Genomic DNA, 11945 nt, shown 5'->3' with positions numbered 1-11945 from the left:
GGAACCGACTCGACAGCACTTAACAACAACAAATAGCATTTAAATGTTGTAATGAGAATGAATAAATGCGTTATGAATTACTTGCCTATACAAAGGAGCATGATTAAGCAGTTGACTGCTAATCAAAAGGTCAGTAGTTGGACTCTACCAACTGCTGGCAGAATGATGTGGTAGTCTGTCTTCAGAAAGATTTACAACCTAGGAAACCCTATGGGGCGGTTCTACTGTGTCCTAAAAGGTCACTATGATTTGGAGGAATCCATTAGAAGGCAGTGAGTTTGATTTTTGATTTGGCTATAAAAACAAAATTTTTAAAAATGATGTTGTTTGTTGTTAAGTGACGTTGAGTAGGTTCTGACTCATAGTGACCCTGCAGCAGCTGGTGAGTTTGAACCTCAGACCCTGTGGTTATCCCACAGTGCCAAAAGGAAGTAGACCCTACCCTTCCCCCTTCATCCTGTTCTGGCCACATAAAATTAAATGAAACAAAATGGCGCAGATTGAAGGGCTGTGAGGGTTCAGGTAATGTGCTGCTTTCCCAGGAAAGGGCTCCCACTCTTATCATTAGTGTATGCTACTGCCCTGGTTGAAAGTCAAATGCTTAGTCGGCTATAAAGGCACACAGGAAGTGCTGAGTCAGTAGGTAAATTTCTCCCCTGAGGCCCCTTGGTTTGTGGGCTGCCTGGGGCCTGTGCTGCTATAACAGAAATACCACAAGTGTATGACTTTATCAAACAGAAACGTATTTCCTCACTATTAGGAAAACTGCAAGTACAGATTTCAGTTAGGAATCTGGCTCTAGCAGAAGGCTTTCTCTGCTGGCTGTGGGGAAAGATCCTTGTTTCTTTTCGGCTTCTGCTCCTGAGTGATCTTCATGCAGTTTCGTATCTGTCTGCCTCCATCTGTTTGCTCACTTACTTGTTTAATATTTTTTATAACATGATAAACATTGATTTTAGACACACCCTACATTCATGCTATCTCACTAACATAAGAAAGACAATCCATTCCCAAATGAAATTCTAACCACAGCAATAGTTCTGATTTACAACGCATATTTTGAAGGGACACAATTGAATTCATAACAGACAAGACCTTTGCTACCCCTCTGCCCACTTCCAGACAGCACCACTGACTGCCAGTCAACAGTAGAAATTCTATTCTCTGCCACTCATTCACTGTTCTGATTTCCAAACTGCAGATTCAAGGCCAAAAGGCCCTGAGGTTGCTCTGATCCCAACACGGCCCTGAGAGGTTACACTATTTAAAAGCCTGGGCTGGCTTAATGGGCATGTAACCTATGCAATCAAATAGGGTCTCCTGCTCAGAAAAGCCCTGCATTTGGTTTAAGGTCCTTCTGTGGCCATCTTGAAAGTCTTAGTCATTTTTTAACAAAGGCCCTGCATTTCCACGTTGTGGTTTGTTGTTGTTATGTTAAGTGCTGTCCACTAGGCTCCAGCCCATAGCAATTAGCACCTATTCCTGCTGGGGACCTTCCTGTTTGGATTTATTTCCTTAAATAACAGAGCCTTGGGAACTTTGGGTTTTGCAGTGGTTCAAGCTCACCAGCTGCTCCTTGGAAACCCTATACAGGGTCACTATGGGTCGGAATCGACTCAACAGCACTTAATAACAACAACGACAACTGAAGGAAAAGTTCATCTTTTATCAGATTAATATGCACTTCAGTTCCATTGACTGGGCATTTGTTGAATTCCTACTATGTGCTGATGTTGTGCTGGGAGGGAGAGATACAGGGACAAACAAAAGACGTGGTACCAGCCCAGACTATATAGGTCAGGGAGGGCTTCCTGGAAGAAGTGGTGTTTATATGGAATCCAGAGGAATAAATAGGAATTAGGTGGTGGTCTGAGCACTGAGACATAATATAATAGGGTCTAGAGGAGATTGTTGTTGTTTGTTACGTGCTGTTGATTCAGTTCCAACTCATAGCCACCCAATATAGGGTTTCTGAGGAGCAGCTGGTGAGTTTCAACTGCCAACCTTATGGTTAGCAGTCCAGTGCTTATCCCACAATGCCACATCAGAGGGAGATTAGAAGGGATTTATGCACGATAAAAACATAAATGTCATCTTCATTGATAAATGCAAACATCAAGTCAGTTCCAACTCATGACAACCCTGTAGGTTTCCAAGGAACTAATGGGTTTGAACCACCGACCTTGCAGTTAGCAGCCCAGTGCTTTACCTTACAGTGCAATATAAATGCATACTTATTAAAATAATAAATACTTGCATTTTATGATAAATAATTATCAGCAGTTCACTCACCAGCTGCTAAGCAGTGACTTTGAAGGTGAGTTAGTTAGAGGTACCGGAACTAGCAGAGCAGCCTCAGGAGGTTAAGAGTTACTGAAATAGGTGTAATTATCTTTAGGTGACACACCCAATATCAGATATTCATGCAAGGTAAAGACGATTTCTTGTTTGTTTGTCTCGTGTTGCCCACTCAATACCTGCAGAATCTGGTGTATTGAGGCCAGCCCCCATTTGCACACGGAAAGAGCAGCTGCGCGGCCGCCAGAATCAGGCCGAACCATCATCGGTGCCAGCGGGGGGAACGGGGCTTCTCAGCACTACCGGGGCTCCGTGATGAAGGGAAGTCAGAATAGGGCGGCCAGAGATCCTTACACACCCTGCTCCCTGGGTGAGGTGATTCTACCAGGGATGGGTAGGACCAAGGGTGGGGGGCCGGCGCCTAGCCGAGGATTCCATCCCTCCCCCTGCGCAATGGATTCTGCTGTCGTTCTCGGGGTCTCCATTCCCAGAAACGTTTCCCGCCAACGTAGCAGCAAGGAACTTGGGACCCGGCAGGGTCTGGGCATCGGCCCGGGTGGAGAAGGAGCCGACGGTTGACAGTAGCGGAGGCTGAGATTTGGGGACACCCTCCTCCCCAGACTCCCAACTCCGCGCATTCCACAACTCTCAGGCCTTATAGGGACCATCTTCCTCTCCTTCCGCCCACATGGCGGACAAGAAGCTGGTGGTGGTGTTTGGAGCCACAGGTAAGCGAGACCCCAAACTCAATCCAGGGACTGAAACGCGGGCCCTGAGAGCTCGGATCGCTTGTCCTCTACCCTTCCCGTTTTGCAGAGTCTGAGCGCCCCCTAACTTCTGAGTTTGATACTCCCCGGAGTGGCCCGAAGTGGTAAGATGGCAGGGGCCCCTAGCCCAGGATGGGACGGTGAGGACTCTGTCTAAGAGCAGATTCCGTTTCAGCTTTTAAAGATGAATTACTTTAATTTTTTTGAATAGGTAATAATTGCACTTGAGACGCCAGTTAGATCTCTTTCCCATCCCTGTCCTCCTTTCCCCTCCACCCACTCATCACTTTTAAGCGAGTTTCTTGCATGTCCTACTAAAGGGATTGTTGTTTTAAAGCGCCCTCGAGTCAGTTCTGACTCATAGTGTGTCCAAGAAGTGATTGGTTGGTTTTGAACCACCAACCTTGTAGTTAGCAGTCCAGTACTGATCCTACAGTGCCGCAACAGAACGCCACACCACACACACTAGATGGATTGTTGTTGTGGTGATGTGCCATGGAGTCGGTTCCGACTCATAGCGACCCTGTACAGGGTTTCCGGTGCTGTAAATCTTTAAGGGAGCAGAAAGCCTCATCTTTCTCCCACGGAACAGCTGGTAGTTTTGAACCGATGACCTTGAGGTTTGCAGCGCAATTGGTAACCACTATGCTACCAGATGGATTACATACATAAGGGTTTTTTTTCCCAGATGGTAGTGATTATTTTGAAGCCACTTAATCCAAGGGAAGTCCAAAAACATTGCTACTAAATCATACAAGCATGGGTTTGTTCCAAACAGAACATGTGTAAACATGTTTCTGTGATTAGTGGATGGTCTCAGACAAGTTTCCTCAGTAATACACCGGTCTTAGTCTCCTTAGGGTGACTTCAAAAAGAAATCCAGTCAAAACAGTGGTTTTCTAGGGAGTCTGCTGGGCCAGTTAAGTTCCAGGCAGAGAGGTGAACTCAGAAGGTTTTATATGGTGATTGTTTTGGGGGATCCCAAAGGGGAAATCTTGATAGGCGTATTGGTGTGGCATTGTGGATTAATGCGCTGGACTGCAAGTGAGTTTGAACTTCAGGGTCAGGTTCAAGCTCACCAACTGCTCCTTGGAAACCCTATAAAGGGTCACTATGAGTTGGAACTAACTCGGCGCCACTTAACAGTAATCATACTAGATTTTCTTGAAAGACAGAATGATCATAGGAGCTTATTAGGAGGAAGTTTTTAAGAAAATGCAAAATTGCATTGGTAAAGGGGAAAAAAAAAATCAACCAGGAAAATTGCACTGAAGAATTTTTTTCTATGACAACAGTGCGCTTGTTCATTCTTTGAGGGTAGTAAGGACTCTATGAGAATTTCATTATCCCATCTACCTACAGCCCTGATCTTGCCCCTTTAGACTTCTTTTTGTTACCCAAACTCAACGGACATTTCAGAGGAATGCAATTGGAATCCCTCAAGGATGCCAGAAGTGCAGTTTTAACATGGTATAAATCGAAGAGCACAGAGAGATGGAAATGCAGTTTTCATAAGTGTTTGGAGCTAGATGGAGGATCTAGCTAGAAGCAAAAGCCCACGTTTTCAGATTTTCAGTTAATACAAGTTTTAACGGTTTTGGAGCAATACTTTTGACTTACCCTGGTGCATGTGTATCAATTATAACATCTCTATTGAAATATAATTCACATTCAATACAGTTCACCTATTTAAAGTGTACAATTCAGTGGGGTTTTTTTTCAAAAAGTGTATTTGCAGAGCTGTGTAACCATCATCAGTTTTAGAACATTCCATCACCCAAAAAAATAAACCCTGTGCTCATTTCCCATCCCTCCCCACTACCACTCTTTTAACACTGCTAGTCTATGTTCTATCCCAGAATTCTCTTGTTTGATCTGCCTCTCTGGACGTTTCACATAATCAGAATCCTAGAATATATGGTCTTTCTTGTGTGGTTTGTTTCACTTAGCATAATGTCTTTATGGTCCTAACATGTATCAGTTCATTATATAGCTGAATAAACAGTTCATTTCAAAAATATTTTTTCAAAGGTGCAAGTAAGATGCATGCTACACATGGATGAAACTTGCAAACATTATGCTAAATGAAAGAAACCAGTCACAAAAGATCACATGATGCTGTTGGTAAATGTTGTAGAGTCATTTCTGACTCCTAGCACCCTGTATAGGGTTTCCAAGGAGCAGTTGGTGGATCTGAACCACTGACTTTATGGCTGACAGTACAGTGCTTATCCTATAGCATAACACCAAAACTCCTCACATATGATGTTTTTACTGTTGAGTGCTATTGAGTCGTTTCCGACTTATAGCAACCTGTGTGCGTTTTCAAGGAGCCCCTGGTAGATTTGAACCACTGACTTTATGGTTAGTGGTACAGTGCTTATCCTACAGCATTACACCAAAACTCCTCACATATGATACTATTGTCATTAAGTGCTGTCGAATTAGTTCTGACTCATAGCTACCCTGTATAGGGTTTCCGAGGAGTGGCTGGTGAGCTTGAACTGCCAACCTTGTGATTCAAACTGACCTTGAGATTGAGTGCTTTTCCTATGGCAACACACCAAAACTGTGGGACAGGGAAAAATTGGGGAGAGACTGCTAATGAGTACTGAATTTTGTCTTTTTGTCTTTTTTTTTTTTTTTTTTTTTTTTTTTGTGTGAATTGTGTGAAGATTTACAGAGCAAGTCAGTTTCCCATTCAACAGTTCAGACCTATTTGTTTCATGTCATTGATTGCAATCCCCACAATATAATGTCGCTTATTTGACTTCCTGTAGTTTCCATTTCCATGCTTCCTTTTTTCCTAACTTCCTGTCTTCTGAACTTTTTCCTTGGGCAAATGCTGTCCCTTTGCTCTCTAATAGTCAGCTGTTCTTAGGTGTGTTTACCTCATAGGGTTATTTTCTCCTGATAGACCTGTCTATTGTTTGTCTAAAAATTGAGACACGGAGGCAGATTTTCTTTTGGGGGTGATGAAATTCTTCTAAATGAACTGTGGTGATGTTTGCAAGCTCTGTGTACATTCTAAAACCCACAAAATTATAGACTTTAAATGGGTGAAGTCCATGGTAAACGAATGACATTTCAATAAAGCTGTTATTTTTTAAAGGTGTAAGCAAGGGTCTAAGGAGAATTGTATGTGGACAAATCGCTTGGGTGTTTCTGCCTCTGGTAGAACATTCCCTTTTGGGACTCTTCCCTTAGGGGTGTCCTGGATGTCTTTCTGGTTCCGTAGGTGCCCAGGGTGGCTCTGTGGCCCGGGCTCTCCTGGAGGACGGGACATTCACAGTCCGAGTGGTGACTCGGAACCCTGGACAACAGGCAGCAAAGGCATTGAAGCTACAAGGTGCAGAAGTGGTTCAGGGAGACCAGGATGATGAGGCCAGCATGGAGCGGGCCCTGACCGGGGCCTACGCCACCTTCTTCGTGACCAACTACTGGGAGAACCTTAGCCAGGAGCAGGAGATCAAGCAGGTGAGGGCAGACAGGTGGCTGATGGGAGGATGCAGGGCATCTTAGGAGACCTCTCGGGTCTCCAGCTGGTCCCTGGGAGGCAGCTCCACCTTGCCAGCAAGAGCTGACTGTTGCATGTCCAGCCTTTCTCCTTCCATGGTATGTGAGCGCAGGGAGACTGCTACTTTCTCATCCAGTGGCTTTTTTTAAGAAAGAAAGATACTGTTCATGAGCTGTCTTATACAACAGAAGGCACTAAGTTGGAAAGCACAAACCTCAGATGGGAGTCCTGCCTCTTCCAGAGTTCACTGTATGGCTTTGGACAAGTAACTTCTTTTCTCTGGTCCTTTCTTGTCTCCTCTAGTGGTGTGGGTTAGGCACAGGACTGACTGCAAGGCTGGAAGTTCAAACTTAACTAGTAGCTCTGAGGGAGAGAGATGAGGCTGCCTACTTCTGTGAAGATTCACAGTCTCAGAAACCCAAAGGAGCAGTTCTAGTGTGTCTAGTTCTGGGGACTGGAAGTCTGAAGTCAAGGGTGAGGTTTCTCCCAGAGGCCCTAGGGAAGAATCCTTCCACGCCGCTTGTAGCTCTGTGACTCCAGAACACCAGCTTCTGCCTCCATCTTTTCATGTTCCTCCCCTCTGTGTCTTCTGTCTCTCATAAGGACAGTTGGCATGGGATTTAGGGCCCACCAAGTCAATCTAGGATCATGTTAGCTCAAGATCCATAACTTGGTTACAGCTGCAAAGACTGTTTCCCAGTGTTTCATTCACAGGTTCGGGAGGGGAGGATATACCTTATTTTGGAGGCCACCATTCAACCATTACACAGCCCTATGTGGCAAGTAGCATTGTCCCCATTTAACTGATGAGGTCAGAGTGGTTAAGTCACGTGACCTGGATCACAGAGTGCATTGCAGAGCCCAGACTGGAACCCGAGCAGTTGGTGTGTTTATTCATTTAGATATTGGTGGTGGTGGTGGTGGTGTGCCACTCAGTCGGTTCTAACTTATAGCAACCCTGCATAGGGTTTTCAAGGCTGTAATATGGGAGTAGAAAGCCTCATCTTTCTCTCATGGAGCAATTGGTAGGTTTGAACTACTGACCTTGTGCCTCACTGAGTAGTAGGACCTCCACAGTCAAGCTCCTGGAACTCTCCAGGGAAGATGATAATGGTACTGTGGACTGGTCAGTCTCAGACCAAGCAGAGATGAGAGCAGCTTCTGTGCCCCCTTAGCCAACCTGCCCACCCTCACTTATGCACTGCAGTTGAACACCAGAGAAAGTAGAATTACCCAAATTATCTAGAGAAGGGACTCTAGGATTCTCTGGGTGCTAGAAGGTGGTACTGTATGTGAATAGTGTTTGATGCTTAGCATTGCTGGCCTGGGCCACTCTGGGTTTAGTAAGCCAGAATGTGGTTGGGGCTCCACAGCCTTCTCTCTGTCTCATTTCTTCATTTCTGCCTACCAGGGAATGCTGCTGGCTGACCTGGCCAAGCACCTGGGTCTTCGCTATGTGGTCTACAGTGGTCTAGAGAACGTCAAGAAGCTGACGGGTGGGAAACTGGCCGTCGGCCACTTTGATGGCAAAGGCGTGGTAGAGGAATATTTCCGGAACATCGGCGTTCCCATGACCAGTGTGCGGCTGGCCTGTTACTTCGAGAATCTCTTATCCTACTTCTTGCCCAGGAAGGCACCAGATGGAAAGAGCTACCTGCTAAGTGAGTTGTCCCTGCCCCCGGCCCCACCCCCAGCCATCGGCACCCACTAACCTGGTGAGACGGGGTTCCCCTCTTGTGACGCTGCAGGGGTTGTCTACAGTGTGTTTGTCATCAGAGGGTCTGCTTTTGAGCCCCCAACCCTCATGTTAGATCTGTGACTCTGAGAAAGTGGTTTAACCTTACTAGGCCTCTGTTTCCTTTTCTGTGAAGTGGGCGTAATGGGAATGTTTGTAAGTGAATGAAAATAGTGTCCTCGCTGCTGGTTCTACCAGGCTTTGTCCAATGCAAAGTTTAACAGAATCAGCACAGTGTTGTTATTTCAAGGAGCCCTGGTGGTGCAGCAGGTAAGCGCTCGATCCATGTCCTGAAGATGGGCGATTCGAACCCACCAGCTACTCCGTGAGAGAAAGATGTAATGGTCTGCTTTTGGAAAGATTGACCACCTTGGAAATAGTTGCAGTTGGCAATGGGTTATTCCTTCTTTAGAAAGAATATTTGGAAAACTTGTCTGGTTGGAGATTTCACAGTGTACATTTGTAGATCAGTAAACCCACTGATTTATTAAATTCCAACTTAATAGCAATTATGCAGGACAGAGTAGAGCTGTCCTTTACAGCCAGAATGCTCCTTAGAAGCAAGAATAAGGAGACCTTGGACATGTTGTTAGGAACGACCAGTGTCTGGAGAAAGGACATCATATTTGATAAAGACTCAGCACAAAAGAGGAAGAGCCTCAATGAGACGGAGTAACACAGCGGCCGCCACAATGAACTCAAACGTAACAATTGTAAGGAAGGCACAGAGCTGGGCAGTATTTGGTTCTGTTGTACGTAAGGGTCACTATGAATCACAGTTGACTCAACAACAGTCTTTGCTGAAACACGCTGCCACTTCTGTCTCCCTTACAGTGGTTGGTGGGTTTGAACAGCTAACCTTTTGGTTAGTAGCCAAACGCTTAACCACTTGCCACCAGGGAATGCAGAGCTTGAAAGAAATCTTAGAAAGCTTGTCTCCTGTTGGCCGGTTTACAGTGAGACGCTGCTGAGGCCCCGGATGGGGCTGGTGTGCTTATCTAGGACACCAGGTGCTGCATAAACACCACTCGTCTTCACGCAGGAAAGTCAGTGGTGGCCAGAGAGTTGCCACCCAGTGAGCAGAGCCCGGGACTGCTGATAGCCATGGCACCACCCTTTACAATTTACAAAGCCATGGTCAAGGATATAACCCCAGTCTAGTCTCAGGAGTTGGTGCTCTATCCTCAAGGTTCCTCATGGGTCCCAACAGGCAGCCTTGGAAGACCAGAGGTCCCCATCATCCTGTGTGGCCTCTTTCACGATGCTCTTCTGATTCTACATCTGCAGAACCACAACTTGGAAGGCAGAGTTGTTCTTTAATTTAATAGGTGCTTATCAAGTGTCTGCCATGCCCCGCTCAGGCCAGGCTGTGGCACCTGGCTAATCAAACACTCGTGTTACGGGAATTGGGGTTTGGGACATGCACCACCAGGTTTCTAGCTACCAGGAATTCAGGCCATGATGAGGTGTGCCAGGGTGATCCAGAGGGACCACAGGGACCAGCCCATTCTTGGTGGCAGCTTTCAAAACCTTTTTCTGCACATCAAGGATTAATCCTATCCCCTCTGTGTACAAGGTTATAGGGTTGATAAGAACGGCCAACTTAGATATTGGTGGTGGCTGTGTGCCATGGAGTCTGTTCCAACTCATAGCGACCCTGTACAGGGTTTCCAAGGCTGTAAATCTTTACGGGAGCAGAATGCCTCATCTTTCTCCCGTGGAACCGCTAGTAGTTTCGAACTGCTTACCTTGTGGTTCACAGCCCAATTCGTAACCACTACGCTACCTGAGCTCCTTATTGGCTACCTAAAATGGCGGCGGGGGAAGAGGGCAATAAATGCACAAAGTGACTGGCTTACAAGTTTTCAAAAGGGAGTTTAGTTTCCAAGTGTGCAGGGGAAGGTAGAGCCCCCACTGAATAGTTTTCATCTTGTCTAGATGGGTCTGGTGAAAGAAGATGGGGATAAGATTCTTATGATTCAAAAGTGAGTAACTGTTATTATGACTAATTGCAATTGTCACAACTGTAAAGTTGTTGTTGTTAGGTTCCATTGAGTCAGCACTGACCCATAGCGACCGTATGCACAACAGAACGAAACACTGCCCGATCCTGGTCCAACCTCACAATTTTTGCCACTCTTGAGCCCATTGATGCTGCCGCTTTGCCAATCCATCTCACTGAGGGTCTTCCTCTTTTTCTCTGACCTTCTACCTTACCAAACATGATATCCTTCTCCAGCGACTGGTCCCTCCTGACTATATATCCACAGTATGAGAGACCAAGTTTGGCCATCCTGGCCTCCAAGGAGCATTCTGGCTGCACTTCTTTCAACACGGATCTGTTGGTTCTTTTGGCAGCCCATGGCACTTTCCATATTCTCCTCCAACACCATAACTCAAATTCTTCTGTGGTCTTCCTTATTCACTGTCCAGCTTTCGCATGCATATTAGGTTATTAAAAATACCATGGCTTGGATCAGGCACACCTTAGTCCAAAAGCTGACATCTTTGCTCTTCAACAAGGTCTTGTGCAGCAGATTTGCCCAGTGCAATATGTTGTTTGATTTCTTGACTGCTGCTTGCATGAGTGTTGATAGTTGATCCAAGAAGAATAAAGTCCTTGACAACTTCAATCTTTTTCCATTGATAAGAATGTTGTTTATTGGTCCACTGGTGAGGATTTTTGTTTTCTTTACATTGAGATGCAATCCATACTGAAAGTTGTGCTCTTTGATCTTCATCAGTAAATGTTTTAAGTCCTCGTCACTTTCAGCAAGCAAGGTTGTGTCATCTGCATATCGCAGGTTGTTAATGAGTCTTCCTCCAATCCAGATGCCACGTTTTTCTTCATAGAACTCAGCTTCTCAGATTATTTGCTCAGCATACAGGTTGAGTAAGTATGGTGAAAGAATACAACCCTGTCACACAACTTTCTCAATTTTAAACCATTCAGTGTTCCCATGTTCTGTTCGAACAACTGCCTCTTGGTCCAGGTACACATTCCTCATGAGCACAATTAAGTGTTCTGGAATACTCATATTTCGCAGTGTTGTCCATAGCTTGTCATAGTCAATAAAGCACAGGTAAACAAACATCTTTCTGATATTCTCTGCTTTCAGCCAAGATCCATCAGACATCAGCAACGATATCCCTTATTCCACGGCCTCTTCTGAATCCGGCTTTAACCTCTGGAAGTTCTCTGTCAATGTATACTTGCAACCGTTTCTGTATTACCTTTAGTAAAACATTACTCGCATGGGACATCCAAGACACTGTCTGATGATTTCTGCATTCCGTTGGGTCACCTCTCTTTGGAATGGGCACAAATACAGATCTCTTTTATCAGTCGGCCAGATAGTCATCTTCCAGATTTCTTGGCATAGATGAGTGAATGCCTCCTGTGCCGCCTCACTTTCTTGAATGATTTGTTTTTATTCCATCAAGTCCTGGTGCCTTGTTCTTCGCCAATTCCTTCAATGCACCTTGGACTTCCTCCTTCAGTATCATTGGCTCTGGATTACATGCTACCTCTTGAAACAATTGAACATCAACCATTTCGTTTTGTTACAGTGACTCTGTGTATTCCTTCCATCTTCTTTTGATGCTTTCTGCATCATTCAATAATTTG

The 11945-nt window shown here is 45.3% G+C and overlaps 1 protein-coding gene across 1 annotated transcript in view; it reads left to right on the top strand.

Annotated features, from left to right (window-relative positions):
• Window positions 1–2986: 2986 nt before the first annotated feature.
• The window catches only part of NMRAL1 (NmrA-like family domain containing 1), an 11307-nt gene continuing 2348 nt past the window's right edge, over window positions 2987–11945 (top strand). Inside the window, exons 1-4 of the mRNA XM_006874883.1 lie at window positions 2987–3026; window positions 6304–6556; window positions 7549–7561; window positions 7994–8243. Of these exons, the coding sequence (XP_006874945.1) occupies window positions 2987–3026; window positions 6304–6556; window positions 7549–7561; window positions 7994–8243 (556 nt within the window). The remainder of the gene's footprint in view (window positions 3027–6303; window positions 6557–7548; window positions 7562–7993; window positions 8244–11945) is intronic.

The sequence above is a fragment of the Chrysochloris asiatica genome, unplaced genomic scaffold, assembly GCF_000296735.1.
Source record: "Chrysochloris asiatica unplaced genomic scaffold, ChrAsi1.0 scaffold00305, whole genome shotgun sequence".
Taxonomy (NCBI): domain Eukaryota; kingdom Metazoa; phylum Chordata; class Mammalia; order Afrosoricida; family Chrysochloridae; genus Chrysochloris; species Chrysochloris asiatica.
The sequence above is the reverse complement of the archived record's forward strand: the minus strand, read 5'-3'. Positions and strand labels throughout refer to the sequence as shown.